The following is a 27,073-nucleotide window of genomic DNA, read 5'->3' on the forward strand; positions in this document are numbered from 1 at the left end:
TAGAATAAATACAGCATTTCCACCATATATTTGTTTTCTTAAGACGCACATATAGATAACGGTCGTTTTGTCAGTATAATATCGACTTTTCAATGTATGTACATACTTTTAGTAAAAATTATATTGAAGACATTGTTTCATAGAAGATAAGTGTTTTTATTTAATGTATTAGAATGGGCTGTTTTGTAGTAAAAAATAATTTCTTGTCTAAAATGAAATATTTGTCCACCAGCCTCCACAAAGCAACAATCTCTTCTGTGTTCAACACATTGCTATTCGAAAAACACTATCTATTCAAAATACTATACATTTTTTTGGTTTTTGCATCACATTTTGATGTGCCATTTTGGCTATCTCTAAATAATATTACAATCTGATTTTCAAAACATTACCTCTCAGTAATTACTACAACTAGGTAACTCTGAAATTAGTTTGTCCAAATTACGTACAAAACCATACCTCATAGGAACTACTACTTACTCCCTTATAGGAAATAAACATATTAGTTTTGAGTGTTAACAGGGAAAAGCTGATTTAAAATTTACCCAGTTGTAGTATAAATTACCTCACAACATCATGTTGTCAATTTGGTAAATTTTGGATAGGGCCTGACACGCTTATTACGAATAATTTTTAGAAAAAAACTTTATATTCGCCTTAATTACTATAAAAGAAAACTTTTTGCATTTCGGGCGGCGGAAAATTATGCATTTTGATTTTCAATTGCATAAAACCAAAATTCACTTCGCGAATCGATGTGGCGACAACGCGACGCCATTAGGAACGCACTGTTATGTTGGTATCACTGATGCATTAACAAGAGCTAAATACGACCGTTGCTATCTTCGTGGGATGCCGAGGTTTGTGTAATATGGTTTGTGATACAAAGGAAAGTGCCCCTTAATAACGCCTGCTCGCGTCAAGGCAAGAAAAACATCCCAGTTTTCAACTAGTTTACCGGCTACGCTAGGTTTGTGTAACATGGTTTGTGATACAAATCAATGTATCAGGGATACCAACATAACAGTGACGTACCTAATGGCAGCTGATTGCCGCCGCATCGATTCGCGAAGTGAATTTTGGTTAACGCAATTGAAAATTTAAATTCATAATTTTCCGCCGCCCGAAATGCAAAAAGTTTTCTTTTATAGTAATTAAGGCGAATATAAAGTTTTTTTCTAAAAAATATTCGTAATAAGCGTGTCAGGCCCTATCCAAAAATTACCGTCAATTTGATCAACTGACATTTTTTTTAAAGATGGAATATTCACAAATTAATATTTACCAAAAAGTCATTCAAGATGGCGCGGTCATTAGACAACATGGACCTAAAAAGCCCTGGACGGAGTGATTCAAGAATAAGTAGCCGCCGCTGGGTGAGGGGGATACTACTTAATTTTTTTAATGACATATCCCATTATTTGTCCAATCCAATACCCTAAAAAATCATAACCCATTATAACTGCGTTAACAGTACAAAAATAGAATTATAATAGTTCATTAGGATCCACTTTGCATACAAATCATTTCAGAAGTTAGTCATTCAAGATGGCTGTAAGACAATTTCCCCTCACCCTAGAATTGGCTTCAATGCCATTCATACAAACCCGCACTACTGTTCTGTCCAGGGCTTTTTTAGGTTTGTGTTATCAGTTAAGTCATCAGTTAACCAAAGATAATATCGTCGCAGTAGATGTCAAGGGAGCCAAACCACAAATTTGGCAAACATGAGCTTAGTACACAAAAGCAATTTAAAACCATTAAAGATGCAGGCGTGAGAGGCCTTACTCTTTTGACCATAATGCGAATAATAGTAGAAGTCGGGGTCGCCCGAGGAAGACATGGCACAATCAAGTGAATCAGATACTAGAGTCGGGCCATGTCAAGAGTCAGAATAATAGAAGAGTATGAATGTGAATGAGGCAAGGAGTGTGTGCCAAGACCAAGTTGTTTGGCGGTTTATCCTCTCTGCCTACCCCTGCAGAGAAACGGCAGGATCGTTAGTTAGTTTTACAATTTTATTTTACTTTTGTTGCCATCGGTTCCTTTCAATATTAAGTTGTCAAGAGATATTAACACACATAATTTCCAAAATACTATTTTTTGTAGATATTCAACCAAAATAACAAAAAAGATAATACTACAAATTATTTAGGTTCAAAGTCTTTAAAAACAAAAAAGTTTTAACAAATAAAATGTTACATTTTTGTCACCAAAAAATCTTTGTCCGCCGTTTTCTCAGCTTCATGATTTTGTGTCTTGACTCTCTTGAAATCTACGGCAACGATATTTTAAATTAGTTTCAAGTTGGAAATAACAAAAATTAATAATTACCTGTGATTTTCCCGACCGTACCAAGAAAAAACTTAAAAAAAAACTGTAAGTATATAAACTTTATTGGATTATAATTCAGATATTAAGGAACGTTTTTATATGATACTTGTACCATATTCAATATATATTAACTTTGGCAGAATTCAGTTTTATTTAAACAAGAATTAATTAAACTATGAAAAAAATTGTGTAGACTGATTATTAGGTTGGAGTGTTTCACAAACATTCAAATGTAACATTGTCACCAAATGGTCAATCGGCGCCATTTTGTTTTTTGACATTTGAAAGGACCCCTTTTGTTTCAGCTTTCTAACTTTGTGATCAGCTGACAAGCATAACTGTACACAATTTGTTTAAAATCTGAAATGGACCTTGGATCGGTGTTTAATGGGAAAGTTAAAAAAATGGCGCTGTTTGGCCAATAAAAGTGATTGCAATGTTACATTTGAATTTCTAGAAACATCTTCAAATATCCGTGCTTCACGATATATGAAAAAAAAAAAAATCCGCACATGTAATTTTTACAGAGTTTTATATTCAACGACTTGAGAAGAAGAAGAAATGAAAAAATAACTTTTTTTTTTCTTTTTAAAAATTTTGAATCGTAAACAGCATCCTAAATATTATAGAAAAAATGCATTGAGCTCGGGGGAAGCCAGTCAGGCTATCACTAGTACTACATCTACTTAAATAGTAAATCTATGGAATCGTATTTAAAAGCCATTAAATTTTATCTTCTAAGTCGTACGCAACAAATATTAATAAATTAATCTAAAATATTCAATTTTCCAATTCAATTCCTTTCACCATCTTATCTTTTTGAAAATTTTACAAAAAATAAATGTTTTTCAGATTTTTTTAGTAAAAACACTTATCTGGCACTTTTCGGTTTCTCAGTTTTGTTACAAAGAATCCAAAAAACTTTATCTGATTTTGAAATTTATTTTTAGAAAACAAAGTGTTTTATTTTTGAATTTGAGTGCCAGCAGCCAGATTTTATTTAGTGCCATTTTAATAAGATTCTACTGTAGGTACTTACTTAAATTTTAACATTTTTTGTTTAAATATACTTAATAAAAGCAACACTGAAATGTAATTCAACATCTAGTGTAGGTACCATGTAAATAAATATTAAAACTCATACAAAAATATAACAAACTAAATAAATGGTACCTTCCTACCTTCTTACATTTTATAAAAAAATACTTGTAGCATATAAATATAATATATAACATAATAGGTAAGTAATTTTAAACAAAGCACAAATAGCTTATAGCATTTTTCTAACTTAAACGTATAAATAAATAAATGGTTGTTTTGCAACCATTTTGGATGACAGATCATTTTTCCGAATCAATACGTTCTATGTTCAAACATTTATTTACAAATTTTTAAGTCGTATATTTAATTTAGCGGGTGTTGCCAACACAGAGACACCAAAATAAATACTTATATTAAATAGTTCTTAATTATAATATTACACTCTTGCAACACTGGCAAGGGTTAATCAGTTTCAAAATATGCATTGGTTTCAACAGTTTCCCAATTAGATTGGAAAATAAATAGGTGGGGCTATTCAAGTATAATAAATGTGAAATATTACAATAATATCACAAATAAATATTACTATAACAGGACAAATTCGGCAATGTTTCATCCAGTACGTTATTTATATTTGATCTCTTGAAATATATTAATGTTCACGAAATCAAATAAAAATTAAATACATACCTATATAATTACATAATTTATTACCTGCCTAATCGGGTAATCAATTGAGGCTGTCGTCCCACGGGTTGGTAAGCAATCTACATAAACCGAATGCTTCAAGATCCTGCGCAGAAAATTAAGTTTACTATAGTAAGGTTACGTTCTGCAGCGCAGTTCAGTGTGGAACTTTTCTGCGCAGGATCTTACAGCATTTGGTTTATGTCGATTGCTCACCGACCCGTGGGACGACGGGCTGAGATAAGAAAATACCGTAGGAGACTTATCGAATTGGTTGCTAGAAACATTGTTAGATTAATATTTAAGTTTTCTTAACAGATATCGGATTGTATGCTTTTGCAAATTTAGGCCATTTCAGCCAATGGTGTATTTTGGATTTTTTGATTTCTGACCCCTAAAGATTGCTCAGTGAAACAGAAAACGTATTGCTTTGTCACCGTGTCACACAAAGTCCCATGCTACAAAAGGATTATGTATTCATATAGAGAAATAAGAAAAATACATGGAGGTCTATTGCTCGAAGCACAACATTGAATTTGAGTAATAAAACAAACGGTTTTCTTAATTTTTCTTGTTTAAATTGATTTCTATTGCATCTTTGCATATAATCCGATATATGATAATCGGGAACTGTGTCACAAACTCTAATTTAACTGTCAACGACTACTCTCCAGATAAAATCACTCGACAGATTAACAAGTTGGGAGGGTAACAGTGTTATAACACAGATTTCAGATTACGTACCTATGAAATAGATAGCGTATTATTTTGTTTTTTAACCAGTTCATTATTCTGGACTCTTGACAATGTGACAATTCATTGGAATCAACATTTCAACTGTCAAAGAAGCACCAAAAAGGCAGGCACATTTAAATGAGTAATATGGCATAAGATAAATTACAATCACAAATAAATATAGACTTCAACGACTGATCCAATGGCTAATGGCAGTCATTTCCAACCAATCTTCATAACCGCTTAGCTATAATTTGGCCTAAACCATGTCTGAGCGAATGACTGTTTCCAGAGCTGAACTTATTCGTGGACCTAATCCAGACAACTCATTTGCAAGGATTAACCTCGGTTAACAGACAGAGACATTTGACGAATAATCAATAAAGCCATCGAACTAGTATTCCCTACAAATGCAATAGTGTTTAGATTGTGTTAAATTAACTTTTAAACAATTGACACATTTTGTTGTCTATTGACATGGGAACTTTCTGCTTAACTGTTTTGCAAAAATTCAAATGCAACATTGTCATCAAATAGCCAATCAGCGCCATTTTGCTTTTTTGACAATATGAAAGGTCCCCATTAAACCTCGATTCTAGATGCGTTTCAGCTTTCTAGCAAATTGTAATAAGCTGATGATGAATTTAACCACAACAGTTGTCCTCTTCCACTAATCACAATTTGTTCAAAAGCTAATACAGACTATCGGCATTTAACGGGGACCTTTCAATTGTCAAAAAAAACATAACATTACATATTATTGCATTATTTTGTTATCTTGTTGACATGGGAGCATTCTATTGTTTATTAACAGTTGGATAACGCCAAATGTCATGCTGATACTTGATGTCATTTTATACTTAGCAGTTAAAAAGGAAAGGTTGGAAACAACAGCTGCAAAAAATGACAGTGGTTTAGTAGTCCTCCAGGACTTCCATCTGGAAGGGCCTGCGTGCCTGCTGGATCGGGGGCCTCAGGCGGTTGTTGGGCGGAGGGGCAGAATCATCGTCTGATGAGGAGTTGTGTGTAAAGTCTCCCAGGCGGTGAATCGGGGAATCGTTGAAGTCTTCATCGTCACCCTGGTAAACAAATTAAACAGTATAAGTACTAACCTTTACAACGCTGGCTGTTTCAACGCAATCTATCCCATCACACGGCACTTTTTATACAATGTTCGTGTTTTAGTGATACTTCATGGATCATGGATCACACGCAAAACATCCGCGTACGGGGATAGTCGCCGATGGATCAAATATGCGACAGCCGCGTAAATCAAGTTAAGGGAGATGTGACTTTGCATAGAACTTTCTATTTAAATTGCCAAACACTGACATTCATTTGGATATCATTAGGTAGGTACCTTATTTTAAATATTACCAATACTTGTCTATTTTAGTTAAACAACATAATTCCATTTGTAAGAACTTTTTAAAATTAGAACTGATGGATGTGAAAAGAAAAATATGAACAGAATCTTTTTAAATCCAGACAAGCAATAGAGTACCTACTTATAATATATTTTAGCGGACAATTATTTTAATTCTATATTTGATATGTTCACACTTATGGCTTACTTTTGGAAGATTGCAAGTGAATCTATGCAATTCAAGTTACAAACTGTGATTTTTAACAAGAAGGTAACAATCTGTATATGTTTAAATTGCGTAAAAATTAAACAACGATTATCACTTTAGGAAAACAAAAGTTTTAACAAGATCAGTGGTTAACTTCGCTGTCAGTGTTTAGACATTTCATAGACCGGCATCGAGAATGACTTGCCAGTTTGTTTGTTAGTTCTCTTTTTAGGTTGTCTGCAAAGTTAACTATGTCAAGACATAGAATGATTTCTAGTAAACAACTGTTTAGGGCTCAGTTGGATGTCTTAATAAAATTTGAAAAAAAAAGATTCATTTTCTTAATTATCGTTTTATGATACACGTAAATAATGTCAAGTTTTATGCAAGAGTAAAAATAAAAAAGAACATTTTTCAGTTAAATCATGCAAATAGTAACTAGATTTAAAAAGTATTTAAAAAATTGCTTGCTTAAAATACCATGCATTTTATTAAAAAATAATTATCAAGTACCTAAGGTTCACAATATTTAAAACTAGTTTTTCCTAAAAAAAAACATTTAAAAAATTACTAGTAAAAGTATAGCATCGCAATACAGATCAAATAAAATTATATCTAAAAAAATTAATAATAATATTTCCATTTCCCAAATTTATTTAAACATAATTTATTATTGCTAAAAGTACATATACCCAGTATTGCCGAGTAAAGTTTAAAAAATATATTTACTTTCATTCCTAAAACAATGATACTTATAACTGTAAACAACTTAAAGATTTCGGATACAACTTTATTTTAGGCAGTAAATGGTGTCAATGAAACCACACAAGAGTCGCAACTGCTCCCATTGTAGGTAATTGAGGCATGTTGTGAGGCTAAAGGTAGTGGGGTGAGGAAAGAGATGGGAAAGAGTAAGGTGGGGAAGTATCTGGCTATTCAGATCTGGTCACCAAACATGGTCAAAATCGTTTCAAGCAACGTTTCATACACCAGAGTGATTCTGAGAGATTTGCTGTGTTAAAAGAGTAAATTGTGAAATAACACAAATTAATCAAATAAAATTTACTTGCGCACGCCGGGATTTGAACTCGCGATCTTCGGCATGCTAGTCGAGAGCCTTACCCCTCGACTACGGAGGTAGTTATTAGTACAGTTTGACACACTTATCCTCACAAATGGCTAAAAGAGGAACAATTTCTTTTTTGAATCCACGGATTCCGTTGTATCCACAAAATATCGACGCCACCAGACCATACCGACTTTTTATTTTTCTGGTTCGGTTCTTTAAACATTAATCCACAGCATTTTCAGTTCACCATCTCAGCTGGAAAAAGCCATTAATTTATCAACCGTAACCAATACAAATAATAAAACAAACTATAATAAGTAAAGTGAGGTTAGGTTCTCCTAGGTCATGTGTTATTGCATAGTTAATAATTTTTGCACACTATAAAGCTACAGCTGCTGAAAGCTGAAAAACCCCCACCGACAAAAAAATTTCAACCATTTCAGATTGGTGAGAATTCTCTCCCGTGAATCTGTAAATTATAAATAAACAAAAAGTTTTTATAAAACATTGCACTATTAAAAATAATCTTTAGCCTGCTAAAATAAAATAAATTAATAGATAAAGAATAAGTAGCCTAAAACCACGGCAACTAATATATAATGCATGTCATCATTGCGAAACCATCACCGTGTAATGTCATTTGATTTTAATTTTACAATAATGTTGACTTTTTAAACACGATAGAGCAGTCAAACTGTTTTGTGACTTGAAACAGTGTTCCTTTTGTTTGGGGGAGAGGTATGCGGTACGGAGAGGGGACTTTCGTGTTTGACAGTCGCTTGGGGCTTAAGGCTTCTACAAACACCGTTATGGCAGGCCCAGGTACATGCTGAAACCACCACGTCGAAAGGCTTGTCCTATCGTCTTCTCCTTAAGTCGAGTTGTTCTTGTTTGATCCCCTTCCACATGTTTAAAAAAAAACCTTAGATAAACAACTGCGCAAAGCGGCCTTTATAAACTTTGCCAAAATTCGTCGAACACTGTGTCACTATAATATATAATATAGTTTATATCGACATCGTAGGGCAGAGTCACTACTGATAACTCCATTATAACCTTTCTCCACAAATGAAACTTGTGTTATAAAAAGAGATAGCGATGACAGCAAATCTGCAATTTATGTGCTCTGAATTTGTTGAAACATAAAACCGGCTGAACGTGACGTACATCGAGATGAATTCGCAATGACTGCGTGTATACTGCCTGTATAGGCACACTATTGATAGTTCCGTTGTAACCTCTCCCTCTTATAAATGACACATGCAACCGAAATAGAAAGAATACAACGGAACTCTCAGCAGCAGGACCATACACTGTCCTGTAAAGAAAAATAAAAACATTGCAGAAATGCTGCTACTGAAAAAAAAACACCTTTAACCTAATAAAGAATAAATAAAAATACAGTTGCACTATCTAGGAATGTATATTTTATTGGTAACCAAAATAGAACAGTGACAATACATAAAATGATATAGAATTAGTTAGGTTAGGTTTGTTGTTTATTTGTTATTTTTCTTCAATGTTCATGTCTATGAACCTAAGAGGCCCTGGAAGGAGCTATTCGAGAACAATTTGAAGCCGCTGGGTGAAGGGGAAGTGTTATGAAAAATGACCATACTTACTTAATTTTTTTAACGACATTTTCCATTATCTGTCTTATCAAATGAGTAGTGGAGATTTAAAATCATATAAATACAATTACAAATATCCAAAAAAATAAATAATAAGCCGTTATAATTGCATCAAATATCTTTGCGTACAAATCATTTCAAAAGTTTGTCGTACAAGATGGCTGGCAGGAAATCCCCTCACCCGGCTTCAAGTCATTCATACAAAATAGCACTATGTATAATGCTTTGTCCATGGCTTTTTAGTTTCATGATTTTGTCACTGCTCTAGTTTGTCATGGAATCATGTTAATAATATGCACTAATTATCTTACACTATATTGGTGAAGTGAGGTTATGTTGTAAGTATTGTTTGTTTGTGGTATACCCTCTACTGTTTGGCGGGGCGGTTGCGGGCGATGTTGGAGGGCGGAGGGGTGCGCTTGTTGGACTCGGGACCCGGCAAGGGGGGCACGGCGCCCCCGTACTTCTTCCCGTCGGCCTTGCTGGACCCTCCCTACAGTCAGTAGTCAGTTTACAGCGCTTTAATTATGTTCAAATGTACCTTGTCTTGTAGTTCGTGTTCAACCCATGCAGCGTTGAAATAATTTAATAGAAGAAACCTGAATATTTTGTATTTTTCGGCTTCAATGAGAATGAATCCAATAATAGTAAGGTTGGGTTCTTTTAAACTGACATCGCTTTTAAATTGTCACATTTGACATTGTCATATTTGACATTGTCGCAATTGACATTGCCACATTTGACATTATCACAATTGACATTGTCACATTTGACATTGTTACAATTGACATTGCCACATTTGACATTATCACATTTGACATTGTCATATTTGACATTGTCACATTTGACATTGACACATTTGACATTGTCACATTTGACATTGTCACATTTGACATTGTCACTTCATCACCTAGTGCCATTTAATGGTCCCCTTTAAACGCCGATTGTTTGCACTTCATAGCTTTTGATCAAATTTCCACCAACCGACAAGCATAACAACATTTTTTCAGTTTCAGTGCTTGGCTGCAGGTCATAATTTGATCAAGAACTCATCTGTGCCGAGAATCGGTGTAAAACAATAACCATTCAAGTTAAAAAGATTATTAACTGCCGAGTTGACTTGAAGTGTTAAAGGCATTACAGATCACTCAATTTGTTTGGATCAGATTGTTAACAACCGCTCAACCAAATTGTGTCGTCTGTAAGGCCCATTAGAAGATTGCCAAAAGTCACTACAAAAATAATAATATAGTGTAGAACTTTTACAATATTCTTCTTATTGCATTACGAGGAAATTTAACCCACAGCAACTATTCATCCAGTATTTAGGCAGGTTCTTGTAGATATGTTTGATAATATTTCCATGTTTTAAAAAAGTAATAGCAGTGTTTCACCCTAACCTCAAAATCTCCAATTGTGAATCGTGTCATTCCAGGCGGCTCCAAAGGTGCTCCCGGTGAATAGTCAGGACTCATCACCTGTAGAACATTCCGTGCAAACAGTCACAGGTACATTAGTAGCAGAAGGTTAGCTCATTAGCATTTTTAGGTAAGGTTAGGACAGCATTTTAGGATGGACTATGATGGTGATTTAGCATGGATAACATAGTAATAAGTTAATTGGATGATCATTGGTTAACAGTATTTCCGTATTATAAAAAACGAAACAATTTTGTGTTTAGGTTGGATATTTAAATATGTATTTTATAGGTTATGTTAGCTTTATTAAGCCGAAGACACATTACACTATGTGCATTAATGCTTATTTAGGCGTGGCCGATCAGATTGAGGGGTCACGCTACGCTATAATCTTCTTCTCCCTACAGCAGAAGAGGGGGTCAGATCAATTGGGGAGTTGCCGCGGAATATCATTTCTTTGCATGGGATCTGTCACCTTGACAGCTGCATGCTCAAGTGGCAGCTTGAACTCACAAATCAATCCCTACGTCAGGACAGGTAAACCTTCAGCAGTGAAGGATACTAGTAACTAGCAATTTTTAAGCTTATACACCTGCTAGAATTATCGATATGCGAACTGTAAACTAAAGTGGCGCCATCTACAAAGGACTAAAAATGTATGATGAAATGCCTGAAAGTCTGAAGAATGAAGGAAGAATGAATGTATTTAAAAATAAATGTTATATTTACTGTAAAAATATGTAAAATTACAAAATGAAATATGATCTTGTTTATATTAGTTTATATTCAAATGTATAAACTAACTCAATAAATAATAAAAAAAAAAAAAAAAAATCTTACCGAAGAGTTTAAGAGTCATCGGCGAGCGTCGTTCAAGTTTTGGAGAAATTTCAATACTATGGTCAAAATCCACGCTCTGCGCGTATAGATAATTGATGTTCCCGGGTGCTGTTTCTCGATGAGCAATATAGAATTCGCTCTCACCACGTTACTTATGACACGTGATACAAAGAATGAAAATTCGAGCTGGTTGTATTTAACATAATACTTTTATAGATTATTTATTTATTTAACGCATAAAGGGCTTTTACATGGTTGGTAGGATAATTTTAATTTGACAGATACTTTGAAACATAAAAAATAAGAATAAAATTACATTTGATAAAAGCTATGCAACAAGTCATACAAACACAAGAAACAAAAACAGAAAATTACAGCTATTTGTAGGTTTACATGATGTGTTTAGGAGTATTGTTGAAATAAATGTTTTAAATGATCCACAAAACTTGCCAAGTTGGTATTGAATATGTCAACATCACCCAAGAGATGATTTCCCATGGTGTGAAGTCGTTGTATCGGAGAGTGGGCAATGTAGTAATTACGTTAATTACTGTTATTTGCATTGATTTTCGGTGATATTATTATCGGTTGATAATAATTATTTTGAGATTGACCGAAATTTTGGGAGAGCATTGCTCCAACGCTCCTTCGAGCTAGCCGCCACTGGTCCCTAAATTGATCTGACTATGTTGCATCATTTTCATATATCGCCTGGCTAGCAGATCACGGCATATCATCATCGCCACGCCCACACTTATAACACATCAGTCAGGTGAGACAGGTCAGATTGTATGGCGAGTAATATGGTGTTATAAAAAACACTTTGATGAGTAGGTATAGCCTAATGTGTCAGCACCCTAAATGTTTTTGAATTTCAGTATTCCGCAGTTTCCGGAGAAGAATTTTTTTACTGTCTTTGGGTAGCTTTAACTTCTTAATCGCCGACTCGAACTTTTCGTTATGCGCCAGCTGATTCTATTTTCGTAATAACTTGCTTGTTTTTTGCAAAATCATGTTTTTACTGAACAATCTATTTAGATATCTACAAATATTATATTCAGAGAAATGATTTTTTAATAGTATCTTTGGGGATATGCTGGCAAACTAGAGGTAAAGAAGAGTAGGTAAATTCTACATACACAGATTACTAAATGTGTTAGTTAACATGTTAGTAATGAGGTTAACTCAGTAAAATTAGTTTTTCGATATCTCCTAAAATGACAAAGTTAATTATGAACTTTCAAAGTGAACCGGGTAAAATGAGCGCTCAAAATTCCACGATACATAGTAATGAAGCAGTATGAAAATGGTAAATTTCTTTAGTTATTGAAATACGTGTTAATATTAATACATACTTCATTTCAAATGGTTAACATACAGTAAATAATAATTCATGGAAACAATTATCTGAAAAACAACATGAAAGAAATATTCAAAGCAATGTTTTCGTCTGCGGCTTGGTCCAAAATAAGTCACACACTGCAGAACACCGACTGAAATAAAGTAAGATTAATGCCAATCAATATTGTAGACTCAATCGTTGATTTGAAGCTGAGATAATAGAAACAAACGGAGATAAGACAAGACAAGCGTGACGACTATCGCCGAGCTTCGACCAAACTGCACAAACTATCAAAGCAGGAAAGTCAATGAAAGTTATGCATTTGGTGTATATATGCGATTTGTAGCAATATGGGTCCCCATCTCCCTTGTTTCCAACATCTATGATTTGAAGAAATGATCACGGTGAACCGTAAATGAAAAATATAGGCTGTAAAAAAAAGAGAAATTATTGTACGCATGGAAATCACTTTTTTTAACTTACCAAACCATAGCTGACTAAATTATTTTTATTTTTGCACCTAGTACAAGTACCTTCTTTGTTATTTAAAAGTTTCTGACATCCAGCGTTTCAAACGTCCACTGTTTTGCCGATTCGGTGGTTCCCATCGTATGGCTGTGCACTGTGCTAAAGTGATTGAGAGAGATTGACCGCACACAGTAACAAATAACTGAAGATTCGTGATCTTATTCACTTTTTACTTTCAAGGAAACATTCACAGTTCTACTGTATTTCCATTAATGTCAATCTTTTGAGAGGCAATTGACTGGAGCAATATGGAAATTTTTAGATACAGGAACAGTCTATTGTTACCAGTGGCGTAGCTAGGTAACCAAGGGCCCTGGGGCAAATTAAAAAATGGGGCCCCACTGCTATGTAAACTGATTAGGTTTTATCAAATAAAAATATGAAATATACAAACACTTTAAAAATGCTAAGCTACTTAAGCTCTTTTTTGTGCACTGCAGACTGCAGGGCAGGTAATAAAAATATTAAACAGTAACAACATAAATTACAATTAATTCTTGGTGTAGGTTTGGCTAATAAAACGAAATAGAGAAGATTCGAGGGTTTATTATATAAAGGTCGGGCCTACCAACTGACTAAATAACAATTATATTTACAATTTTTTCCTAGCTTTAGTTTTCGCAAAAGTATCAATGACTTCGTTTAAATCCAGGCTTGATGCGGTTTTGTTTTCAATTGCTATTAGCGATAAATGTCGGAGTCGAGTTTGGCCCATCTTATTTCTTAAATAATTTTTTACTATTTTTAATTTGCTAAATGACCTTTCAGCTGCTACAGAATAGGGGAGGAATTGTAAAGAATAATAACATTGCTGTAAATACTTCCGTTAGGTCGCATTCTAGCACTCCATATTTGCTCATTATTTCCTTACATAATTGGTGAACAGTCCATGCTTGAGTTAGTTGAGGTAAAACCAGATGGTAAATATTAATAAATTGAAGTGAAAAACTAGGGCCTATTATATCTGAATATGAATTCGTCACACTTTTGTAATAAAGTTGCTTCATCAACATGTAATAAAAATGTTGGTGTTAGAAAATCGAATATATGACAGACTGCACTCATACCAATAAAACGTGTATCTAATTGAGATATTACTGTGTGTAGTACATTATTGAAAATCTCAATTTTAAATATTTTTTCTCGGCTTGGAAATCGGTGATCAGCAGCTAATTCATCAAAATGTTTTTGAAGTGAAACTTCTTTAGGCGCGTAATGGATTTTCGGGGACGGAGTAAAACCGAGTCAGGATCGACACGAAAATGCGGGTACCCCCACCACCGCTCACCGTTCACTGTCCCTCTCTCACCATATGCGCTTGTTGAGGTGGGGGAGCCGCTCACGAACGTTTTGCTTTGAGTTACGAGCGAGATACGAGTTCGGTTTAGCAGGTCGGCCGGTAGCGCACTTGCGCGGCCACGCCCACCACGGCCAGTGAATCAGTTAGCAGCGTGCTCCCGCTGTGATAAGTTGTGTTCGCGTTTTGTGTTGCGTTTACATTTACATTTATAGTTGTAGTTCATTTAATTAATTCATTTAATTTTTGATGAAATGAAAATAGAGAGAGAGGAATACTAGAAGTTTCACTTCTGTCTTGCGTAGGCTTGACACACCCACTTTTTTTTAACTTTTCTTTGCCTTTTTTCTTGAAAATGGGTATCAATACCATATTTTTTGCAGTTTCACTGGCTTTGCACTTGAATAATTCGAAATCATTTCTATAAATTTGCAACTTTGCTTTGGTCTCTGCTAAAACTTTACTCGCCTCGCCCAAATTGATGTCGCATTTTTGTAAAGTTTTTGATGCATAATTGATGTCGTTCAATACACTGTGCGTGAATTCGCAAAGCAACACGAACTCGAAATTTAGCATTTTTGTTTTAATACTCCCTGCTTCACTACGCTCATCTTTATTAGGACTCTTTAGAACCATTTCTGATAATGCTTTGATAATATCAAAATAACGAAGTTTTATTGCAGATATCGTATTGACCCTAGTGGACCATCTAGTCTAATTTAGTTTTTTTAGAGTGGTGTCCGATTCGCTGGTGAATTTTGACAGTAGATCCCAACGTTTGATGTTGTTTCCTGAATTTAGCTGAATTTAGGGGAATTCCCTAGGCATAACTTTTGAATTTCTCTCAACTGATTTGTCATGATTAAAGTGGGGTTGCAAGTTGCAACCTGTCATATTTATTTTGAAAATGGGAGAAATTTCCAAAAGTTCAGTTCCATCGAGATTTCTGATAAGGATTCGAGGGCCCCCTGAGCTTGAGGGCCCCGGGGCACTGCCCCGCGTGGCCCCTAGGTAGCTACGCCGCTGATTGTTACATGTACAGTAGAAACATGACCGTTTATGCTAGGTTAGGTTAAGAATATTAGGTAAGCATTGAAGCCTATCTCTTGAAGCGTTGATGTACCCAAATTGATCTTTACGCCAAGAGGTATCATGTAGTTCATCTTTCGTTCAGTTGAAGCACGGCTGTCAAAATTAACTTTCGTTAGGTATAATTTTATCGATGGTTAGGTTAGGTAACGTTACTTTACGCTACGTTATGTTAGGACTAATACACCAAAGCCCATCTCCTGTATTATTAATAGTTGATGATAGATCTTCGTGCCGAGAAATTTCGTATAGATCATCTGTTGTATATTGTACAATAGAAACAAGGCTGTCAAAAATAAGTTAGGTTAGATGTAAGTTCGTCCATGGTTAGATTAGGCTATGTTAGCTAATGTTAGGTTATGTTATGACTTATACATCGAAGCCCATCTCCTTTATTAGGTATCATCATCATGGTAGCTGATGTAGATCTTCACGCCAAGGGATGTCACTTATATCATCTATTGTTTACTGTGGGTATCTAGAGAAGAAACACAGCTGTCAAAAATAAGTTAGGTTAGGTGTATAAATGCGAATAAAGCAACTCACGTCCTGATCGTCCATCATCTCCTTGGTGGAGACGGTGGTCTCAATGCGGCGGATGCTGCCCTGGTGGATGTCCACATCCAGAGACAGGCACTGGAAGCGACGAAGCAGGAACACGGCTGGAATGGGCATTACCCCGGCAAAGATCATCAGCAGGGCTATGACCATCACCCAAGTAGGATAGTCGGTGTTCACCAGGGAACCCTGAAATACAAAATATTTTGTGTTATTTTATTTATGGGATATTTTACTGAATGCCCTAGAAATACCTCCTGAACAAAAAAAAATAATTAAAAAAACTATTACATTTAGTTTACTTCCAATCATCTCATGCTGTTCCCAGTTATGGTTCTTCACAGGGGGACGCTGAGGACAATTCCCACCAGGTATACCCGAAACTAGTTAACTAACTAACTAACCATCACGCCATTTCTGCGTGATGTAGGCAGAGAGCCGAGTAGCCAAACAACTCAGTTATGGTACACACTTCTTGCCTCATTTACATTCATACATCGTCTCATACATTCTCTTCTATTATTCTGACTCTTGACATGGCCCGACTCAAGTATCTGATTCTCTTGATCGTGCCATGTCTTCCTCGAGCGTCCCACTGCGAACCCGGGCACCCTTGCTAAGTCGCCAATCGTAGCGAGTCACTTGGGATGACCTATGGTGGGGGTTTTGTTTATCTAATAAATGGTTCCCGGGGGGCCGTACCCATACTCACCTCCCAAAGTGACCGTCTTGGGAAATAAGCCAATAACTAATAACTCACGGTGTCGGCGTTCCAAGCCTGGTAGGTTGGGTTCTTGATGATCATGAAGACCACTGAAGAGCCGAGGATACAGAACATGATGGCCGGGCCGATGTAACGCCAGGTGATTTGCCAGTACCAGCCGGGACGGTAGCCTGTCATCTCGAATATGTCATTTGTGAATCTGGAATTAGTTAACATTCGTTATTTATTATCACCTATTTATTTGATATCACTAAAGACTGAATGCTGTAGAAATGAGAGCCCTGAGGGGTTTGTGCGGTAAAACCATGTGGGATCGTGTGAGAAATGTCGAGATCCATAAAGAATACAAAGCGTAATGAGAAGGATTAAGAAATGGACCCTCAGATGATGTAATGGAGTGAAGGAGTGTGACGCAAATATGAATGGTAGCAGAAGTCGGGGACGAAGACATGGCACGATCAAGTGAATCAGATACTTGAGTCGCCCCATGGTAGTTGCGCCGACCGAGGTAGTTGTGTAATAAGTTCTGTCAAAACCCGCCGACCAATCACAGAGCGTTTAAGTCTCTTACAGTTTTAATCGTTTATATACTTATATGTTTCGAATCAGCATTTGTTGATCAGTACAAATATATCTTATTTAAGCCATGGTATTTCTCTGTCATGTTGCTTATTGTGTAGCCCTATTTTGAGTTGATTTGGGTTAGGTTGGGTTGAGTTGGATTGGGTTAGATTTACATTATGGAAAAATAATATAGGTTTATCACCCCCGCTGGGTGCAACGGGCAAAATGCTAGTCACTAATTATTTTTGCTTTTTCAGTTTGTTCAGACTTATTTGTTGGATAGGGTTCCACGATAAAACATATAAGGAAAGTGAAGAATTGTTCTCAAATGCCAATGAAAATGTTTATATGGGCAAGAAAGATTTCAGATGCTTGCAAATGTTTGAACAACTTTACTGGACACGACATGCCAACAACATACTTCTCTCCACTGAAAAGATAAACCGGTAGAATTATGTGGTGGGCGTGTCCATCTACTCGGAGTGGATCAATCAATATCGTACATAACAATATATCGAGATTAGTTTTTGAGAGAATTAAATATTTATTTTTATTATTTTATGTGACACCTCACAAGAGTGCTCCTGTCTGTACAGTGATAAAGCAGGGGAGCTATGTCGCTACCCGGTTGGGCAGCGTTGTGAGGCGGGTTAAGGTAATGTGGGTCTTGAAGAAACCCAGATTATATGAAGGAGGAAAAACAGATGCCGGTAGCTCGTTCTACATACGAGCCGACTTACACAAAAACTAGTAAAAACGGACTGTTCTCATGTAGTCAACATCAACTGTAAACAGGTGTTCCGCTCGAGTATGTCGAGTTTCACGCATGTGCACTGGTTCACCGGGGATCAATGCTGCTAGCTCCTTATGAAATACCTGTAGAACAGGCTCAGCATGCCCACATTGCATCTTTGCCAATTTTGGACTTTGGGGCCAAACTCCTATTTGGAGGCCTAGGAGTCAAAGATTAATTGTGTTTGAATAAATTAGCGAAATCAGAAACATTATGAAATAATAAGCAATGTAATCGTAATAACCCCGGTGCCATAAACTTTATGCACGAAGCGTGCAAAGTTAACAGGCAAGCTATTCAGAACTTACCACATTTTACAGAAATGTTTTTAATTTTCATCCTGTCCAATTTCAAACACGCCATTCGGCGGTTGTCTGACAGTTACCCTCAATGCTGCATGTTAACCCTTTCATACCCTACGAACTTTCAATTTTTTAAACTCTCTTATCTAGAATTTAAAGAGGAATTAAAACTGGCGGTAATCGTTTTCCAATTGTTGGCAATATTGGGTTTGTGCGCTATTTTTTCTGAATTCTGGCTGAGAATTCAGGAGCAGAGATGCCGATTTCTGCAAAAATCTATTGAAATATAGGAATGTGTTAAGTAGCCGAAATTTTTGGAATATCTACCGAAATCATATTCACAAAAAATGTTCCGGAATTTTTTAAATATTGGGGATTTTTTTTTTGGAAATTTTCTAGCTACTGTTTGTAAACATTGGTAAATATAGAAACAAGGGAAACAGTTAATACGCACTTTTAATAGAAAAACCACTGTGTATCAGTTAATAAAGATAAGTAAGTATTTCAGTTTCCGAAAATGGAAAATAATACATTTTAGTAGATTTTCGTTAAAAAAAAAAACGGATAGATTGACGTATTTTCTACACGCCACGTATTGTAAGCTGTTTTTTTTTATTTATGCTTTCATTAAGCCCAAAATGACAACCTAAGAATGGGCACAGGTTAAAATTTTGGTTTGAATTAGAGATGAAAAAAACTAACCTTAAAACATTGACATCAATAGCAATGGCCGCCAAGTAAAAATCAGTTTTAATTATAACGAAATAACTATTAAAATGCATTATTTTATTTTTCCGGAAACTGAAACGCTTACTTCTCATTATAATCTAACTACTGAAAGCTTTTTTTAAAGTAAAATTTGCGTATTATACGTGTCCCATTTTTTGTATATTTACTGTTATATCTCTGCTTACTTGCAGATTTAGTGTGTTGGGAACTCTTGATAAAGTAAAAGGTTCTTTACAATAATTGGGTGTATTTACGTTACAATAATATAAGTCTGGATTTAGCTACACTGTTCATTACCCGAGGGTTGGTAATTCTCTGTTTCTAGAAGCTTGAAGTCTGACAAGGATACCCCACAGGCAATTGCTACACTCTAGCGACATCTGTCGGACTCTGGAGTAAGCTTTCTGACTAGTGCCATCTATCTCTTGAATACCCAACTTATTACCATACATCACATTTACTAAAACGAATTACACCAAAAATTCAAATAAAAATTAATGGGTCAAAGAACATAAAATATTTTTTTCACTGTGGTCAGTTTTAATTCAGGTCGCTCAGGTATGAAGGGGTTAGTTGACTTTTTGGGGCACGAATAGCGTGCACGCCACGTAACGTGTTTATTGTGGAGGGCAAATGATAAATGTATAACTTACCTTGAACGGGCGGAATATTGATTTGCTGAACTTTCAAAGTCGAGCAGCTGATTCATCTTTTCACTGGAATCTGAAAATCATCCCTTCAACTGCCTTCCCCACTAGCATGAAATTCATGAAGAATTATTGCGCAATAAATTATTTAACCCCTAGTGTGCCAGCTAAAATGCAGAGCTGCCAACCATGCGCTGGCTGACACTATTTTCGCAGTAACTTACTTGTTTTGGTAAATATACAGAAAATAAGTAATTTCAGTTTCTAGAAATGGAAAAGCAATCACAGACATATGAATATATAGACTAGAAATTAAAGATGAGGGGTAAAATCAACTGTTGAAGAACGAAGGGGGTAAAGCTGACTGTGATTCGTCAATAAATCAATCTGACAGTATATAGGCATCTCGCATTATAATATCACCATTTAGTTCTTAAAAGTAAAATCTGCTTTTGAATGAATAGACATTTTTACATGGGAGCGCAAATTACTCGCCACGTTATGAACAAATTTGCGAAGTCCAAATTCGGAAAAAAAAAATTTCTTCTATTTTCAGAGTCGAATATTTTGTTTACGTATTTAGTTAAGAAACTTTTATAAGTGTTCATAATTTACTTCCCAGTAACAACGATGCGCACACTTGAGAATTGCTACATTCGACCAATGTTGGTTCGATGTGATAGTATATGTTTCTACAACTGATTCATATTATACGACGTGAATAAGCTTAAAATGATGCTTACATATGGAATGTAATACGACAATTGGGTTTATTCTCTTTTTCACATCTATTTTTACAAGTTTTCATATCACAAGCCACTATTTTGCCGTGTTATTTCATAAAATGCCTCGACCATAGCTCGACGCTAGTTCGAACAAGAATGATGACGTCACATTCTCAAGATTCACAGGAAGCCATACGCGAGCCCAGCCGGCTCCAATGGAACCGGTATGGGTAGTGGGGAATAATACGCTTTTAATCACTTAGGGAAGGTCTACTAATATTCATATGTCTATGAAAAGCAATGCATTTTAATAGTTGTTTTGTTAAAATTAAAATCGATTGTTATTTGGCGGCCATTGTTATTGATGTCAAACTTTTAAGGTTAGTTATTTTATTATCTTATTTAATTAAACCAAATTATGAACCTATGACCCTGAAATAAGTTCTTAGGTTGTCAGTTTGAGTTCCATTAAAACATAAATAAAAATAACTAGACCAAGAAAAAACAATTTTAAATTATAATTTCACATTAAGTACCCGTTTTTGTTTTAACGAAACATCTACTAAATTACATTATTTTTAATTTCCGGAAACTGAAATACTTACTTCTCATTGTTATCTAACTGAAACATGGTGTTTTTCCCACTAAAAGGGCGTATGAACCGTGTCTTTAATTTCTGCACATTTACCCTTATTTTTTTACGAAATGACGTGTCCTGGCTTGAGTTGGTTGAGGTGGTTTTTGTTAGATCCACCAAGCTAATATCCAAAGCAGGACACCATGGAAGGCCCATGAAGTATGAATCAACTCACCTCTCGTGTCCATAGACGTATATGACGGCTATCATCTCCATGAGTGCCACCACGACCAGTCCAATGGTGCCGGCGAAAGAGTCAAACATCTTCAGCCAGTATTCTCCAGCTCCAGTTGTGAATATGAGGCCCACGAAGAAGCAAAACAAGCACACGGCACCTGCACACAAAATAACACAAGAATTTAGTAACTACTTCTTTTGTCGTTGCCTCATTGCCGATGAATTTTCCTTGTGGACAAAGCTCCTCCATTTCTGCAAAGACAAGCGACAAGGACGAGGACCTGCGCAGCAAGGACACCGATGTTCCAGATGCATGTGATAGATTTGCTCTCCAGCGATCAGTCAATACTAGTCAACAGTTGATACCTTAATAAATCATTAGGGTTTAGTAAAATGCCAATGTGAGGCCAGCAGTGTTAGAGAAAGACAGAAATAGTAAAATGAATATAAAGTTTTTTTTTTAATGATAAACTAATAAATTTATTAAAAAAATAATAATATTTGACAAGTCAAAATATTTCACCAACAAATGTACATATAATATGTCTCGACGCCATCTAGTGGGAAATTTAGCACTAACAAAGCCTTTCCTACAAAAATAAAGTTGGTTGTTTACAGGTGAAAAAATATAATAAGCAGTAATTGTTGATTGAAGTACTAGTATATATTGAATTATTTGGTGTGTAGGAAATAAGCCGACGTAACTCAGTGGTCCAGAGCACCTGACCGGACATCAGAAGGTGCGGGTTCAATTCCCGTCGACGGTATTTATTTTTACTCGAGAGATATTTTCAATTTGCATTGATATTTTAGACGACTAATTATTGCTTACAATATTTTTTTATCCTTTGTGCTATGCATATAAGTTGTTAACACACGGACGTATATAAGGGGGGGGTCTTGGGGGTCCGGACCCCCCCCATTGCACCGCGCCGATTGTAGAATACGATAGTTTCTTAAGTCCGCCACAGTGCGGGGAGCGGGGGAATGGGCAGTGCCCCCGCCGCGGCGCGCCGCCGCCGCCCGCGTTTCGGCCGCGCGCACCATACCAAGCTAGAATCTAGTTTAGTCTATTTTGTCTCTTCGCGTTGCGCAGTTGTCAGTTGTTTTAATACAGAAAGAAGTGTCGCATTTAAAAAGTATGAAACGATCAAATCAGGTATCTCTTTTGAGTTTTTTTTCTAAGAAAGAGAGACCAAATCCCAATGAACTTTTATCAAAAGACAATGTGGAATCCTGTCATATTGAAGGAATAAATAGAGCGGGGCCATCCACAGATACTGATGACGATGAAGTGAAGAAAGGTAAGTCTCTTGTTTATTTTATTAGGAAGGAACCCAGTTACTAGAATTTTAAAAACTTTTATCCTGCTCTTATTTTTATTCCCAGAGAATTTCTGTAAACAAATGTTTTGCCGTGAGCATAAAATATTTGACAAATGGTAATTTCAGTGTATATGCGACGTGTACCTAAGTGTTATAAAATCATTTCGCCTTTTAACAGAAAGAAATACAATTATATTTAACTAACAACTAACTGGTGCCCGCGACATTGTTCGCATAGACTTAATTTTTAGTTGAAAATTCTTATTCTTAACATAACTTTTTAGTTTATGAACCGATTGGAATGAAACATAGACTAAAATGTTAAACAAAACCGCATACAAATCGATTAAGCCGTTTCTGAGATTAGCGTGGTAAAACGCACAGACAAACAGACAAAAATTTTAATAACTATTTTATTGACCTCAGTAACATAATTATAGTGCGTATGAATTGTTTTTTTTGTAAATATTTATGTACTTACAGAAACGGAACGCTTACGATTTAATTATAGTATGGATTAGAGTATTAGAGTCACAAATTATTATTATTATTCTTACAATTAAATATGACCAAAAAGCTGGTTGAAGATGGGTATGTGCTGTTGTTTTGTTTTAGTCAAATATGTCTTTGTTACAGCCAGGATGGATTTGTGTTCGGCTACGTCCGCAGCCGCAGCCAGGACGGGTTATGATATTGCGCTCTACGTATGTCATCCTCCAAGCAATGACGAGGAAAAGCTGAGAGCATTAAAAGAGCTTTGGACCCCTCCGGATACATTTAAATTTCCAGTCACTATCACTGGTAAAAAGAAACTTTCTTTTCAACGCCATTGGACTACCAGGTACTCATGGCTTGTATATTCAAACGTCATGCAGGGAGCACTTTGCAAAGTATGTGTTTTATTTGGAAAAAAGCATGGCGGTCGTGGTCAGCAAGAACTTGGAGCCTTGGTTAGTAAGCCATTTACTTACTGGAAGAAAGCTTTAGAGAGCTTTGATCACCATGCAGATACTAAGTATCATAAATTTGCTGTTGAGCAGGCAGCAAATTTTGCAAGGATCATGGAAGGAAAAACGTTTGATGTTATAGAGTGCATGAATGCAGAAAACAGTAAAATTGCCGAAGAGAACAGAAAAAGATTGAAAGCCATTGTTGAAACAATTATTCTTTGTGGAAGGCAAGAAATAGCACTAAGAGGAAGTCGTGATTTTGGAGAAATTGGGATAAATGAACCCGAACATAATGATGGTAGTTTTAGAGCACTTCTTCGTTTTCGTGCGCGATCTGGCGATGAAGCACTTAAAAATCATTTACTAACACAAAACATTCACAGTAGAGCCATGTATACGTCACCAGGAATTCAAAATCAAGTGATTGAACTATGTGGTAGTGCTATTCAAGCGCAAGTACTTAATAGGGTCAAAGAGGCTGGTTTTTTTACTGTACTTGCTGATGAAACACAAGACATATCACGGCGAGAACAATTAGCGTTATGTTTACGATACGTACACTGCTCATCTGGGAAATCGGTTATACGGGAAGATTTTTTAGAATTCATCCACGTAGAAGATGTTTCAGCTCAAGCTTTGGCAACGACTATTATATCACATCTCTTATCATATAATTTGGATATGGATAAATGGATTGGTCAAGGCTATGATGGCGCTGCAGTGATGAGCGGCCGGTTACGGGGCGTAAGAACAATAATCGCAGAGCAATACCCGAGAGCGCAATTCGTACACTGTGTTGCTCATATTCTCAACTTAGTTTTAGCGCATTCATGTGAGATACCAATAATACGTAACTGTATCGGAACCATTAAGAGCGTAATAAACTTTTTTCGCCTATCACCGCTTCGCGACGGACTTTTGAAGAAAATTGCGGATCAAATTAATTCATCTCATTCAACGCTTATCTCTCTTTGTGAGACACGATGGACCGAGAAACACGTGGCTGTCGAAAGATTTGCAGAAATGGTTCCCGTTATATGCGAAACACTTGGGGCACTTCAAGATGCTGCTAGTAGCGACGTCGCTACTCAAGCATACCATCTTCAAATCGCTATGGATAACAGCCAGTTTATTGTTTCTTTAGTTATACTGAGAAAAGTTTTTTCATATACAGCAAACCTTAACAAAGCAATGCAGAAAGTCAATGTCGATTTGACCAACATTTGCGAATATACAAAAAATGTAAAAACGAGTTTACTAAATGTTCGGAACGAAAGTCAGTTCGCAATTCTTTTTGAGCAAGCACAGCAGATGAGTTCAAGCGATATAGTAATGCCAAGAATAACTGGAAGGCAAACCCTGCGCAATAATATTGCAGCAGAAACTGCCGAAATATACTACCGACGAAATGTGTTTTACCCTTTCATTGATCATGTTATTACAGAACTCGACGCTCGTTTTAAACCACATGAATCGACGATCGAAGGAATTCAAATGCTGCTACCTGAAAAAACCAGTAATGACTCCAGGATAAAAGAAAATCTTAACAAGATTACACAAACATTTCTGGGTGGGGAAAATAAAGGCACAATATTTCTGAGTGAATATGAGATATGGCACAATCACTGGAAATCTGTAGCACAAAAACCTGCAACTGTGATCGACACCATCGATAACTGCGATGATCAGTTTTTCCCTTTAATAAAAAAGCTTCTAATTATTTTAGCCACACTCCCAGTGTCCACTGCAACCCCTGAAAGATCTTTCTCTACATTAAAGAGGTTAAAAACTTACCTAAGAAATAAAATGGGCGACGAAAGACTTACGAGTCTGGCTTTAATGAGCGTACACCGAGATCTGGCGGTGCAACTTGATTCCGAAGAAATTATTAATCAGTTAGCAATTAAACGTAAAAGACTAAATGTATTACTTTAAAGTAGTGTCCGACCGAACTTTCGGTTTCGGTTTCGGCCTACTTTCGGCCAAAAAACGAGTTTCGGCTTAGTTTCGGTTTCGGCCGCCATCCAGCCGAAACTACGGCCGAAACCGAAACTGAATTCGGGAGATTTCGTCCTGCGGTCGGACATGTTCGGTGCACTGAACTGCGAGCCACGAAAACACTTTTTATTTTCATTATATTCAAATAAGTTTTATTGCATTAAAAATATTTTGTCATTGTAGGTAGAATGGTACTTTTTAATTTTAATTATATTGTAGTTCATTAAAAAGAGTGCCATACAAAATGACCAGAGTTTAGAGGAAATTATTTTGTTCTTAAAATGAAAGAGTATTTTTTGTTTAGTGTAGGTAGGTACCTAAAGAAATTAGTGCACCTAAAAAAGTAATTTTGTTTTCTACCTTTTATTTTATGTTATTCGTTAATAATGTTCACACAGGTAATACCTAGATACTGTTTATTTTTTTATATTATTTACGAAGAAGTTATAACTTATTTAAAAAAGCACAACCATTTATTTGAAATAAGGAATGATAATTTTTAATTAATAGTAGTTGTAAAACAATGAATCTCGTGTCAGTTTTTTTTGTTTGAGAGAAAACTACATTTATTTTCATGTATAACTTGAATTTACAATATTTTGTTAGTGTTACTGTAGGTAGGTAGGTAATTTTTAATTTTAATTATATTGTAGTTCATTAAAAAGAGTGTCATAATAATACGACCAAAGTTTAAAAGAAATTATTTTGTTCTTAAGATGAAAGCTCTTCATTTAGCTTGAGAGAAAACGCTTATTTTTTTCATACATTAAGTATTATTTGCATTAAAAATATTTTGTTATTGTAGGTAGGATGATACTTTTTGATTTTAATTTTATAATTGTAGTTCATTAAAAAGAGTGCCTTACAATATGACCAAAGTTTAGAATAAATTATTTGGTTATGTGATTAAATAAAAGGTGTTTCAATTTTAAAACAAATTATTTGTTCTTAAGATGAAAGAGTATTTTTGTTTAGTGTACCTTAACAAATTAGGTATAAAAAAAAGTTATTTTGTTTTCCACCTTTTATTTTATGTTATTTCTTTTTTTATGTTATAAACGAAGCGATTTTATTTAAATAAGGAGCGATAATTATGTTATGTTTATTTTTAGTTCAAATATCAGAGACTGAATGATTTATATATATAATATTTAAAAATAAAGGCTGATTGATTAAGACTGACTATTTTTTTCACGAAAACATGACCTTATATATTTTTTTTAATTCCCTTATCAAAGCTATATATACGTCCGTGTGTTAACACTTGCCAAAACTCTCTATCTCTCTCATCCAAGATCTCAGCTAGAGTAGACGCTAACCTACAGAGTATCATTATAAATACAACACTCTCAATAATAA

At 35.4% G+C, this 27,073-nt stretch overlaps 1 protein-coding gene across 2 annotated transcripts in view; it reads right to left on the bottom strand.

The window, feature by feature from the left end:
- Nucleotides 1-3,536: 3,536 nt before the first annotated feature.
- Nucleotides 3,537-27,073, bottom strand: part of LOC149410161 (sodium- and chloride-dependent transporter XTRP3) — a 150,358-nt gene continuing 126,821 nt past the window's right edge. The window contains exons 9-14 of one of the 2 annotated variants that reach the window (XM_089648609.1): nt 21,440-21,599; nt 16,904-17,066; nt 16,132-16,332; nt 10,472-10,549; nt 9,436-9,564; nt 5,751-5,876 (exon numbers count right to left, since the gene is read on the bottom strand). In XM_089648609.1, coding sequence (XP_089504735.1) covers nt 9,439-9,564; nt 10,472-10,549; nt 16,132-16,332; nt 16,904-17,066; nt 21,440-21,599 — 728 coding nt within the window. In that variant the 3' untranslated portion in view covers nt 5,751-5,876; nt 9,436-9,438. Of the gene's footprint in view, nt 5,877-9,435; nt 9,565-10,471; nt 10,550-16,131; nt 16,333-16,903; nt 17,067-21,439; nt 21,600-27,073 lie in introns of both variants that reach the window. The other variant, XM_089648610.1, reaches the window with a different exon arrangement.

Source organism: Hesperophylax consimilis, chromosome 28 (assembly GCF_061612785.1).
Source record: "Hesperophylax consimilis isolate HC1 chromosome 28, BYU_Hcon_1.0, whole genome shotgun sequence".
Classification (NCBI taxonomy): Eukaryota; Metazoa; Arthropoda; class Insecta; order Trichoptera; family Limnephilidae; genus Hesperophylax; species Hesperophylax consimilis.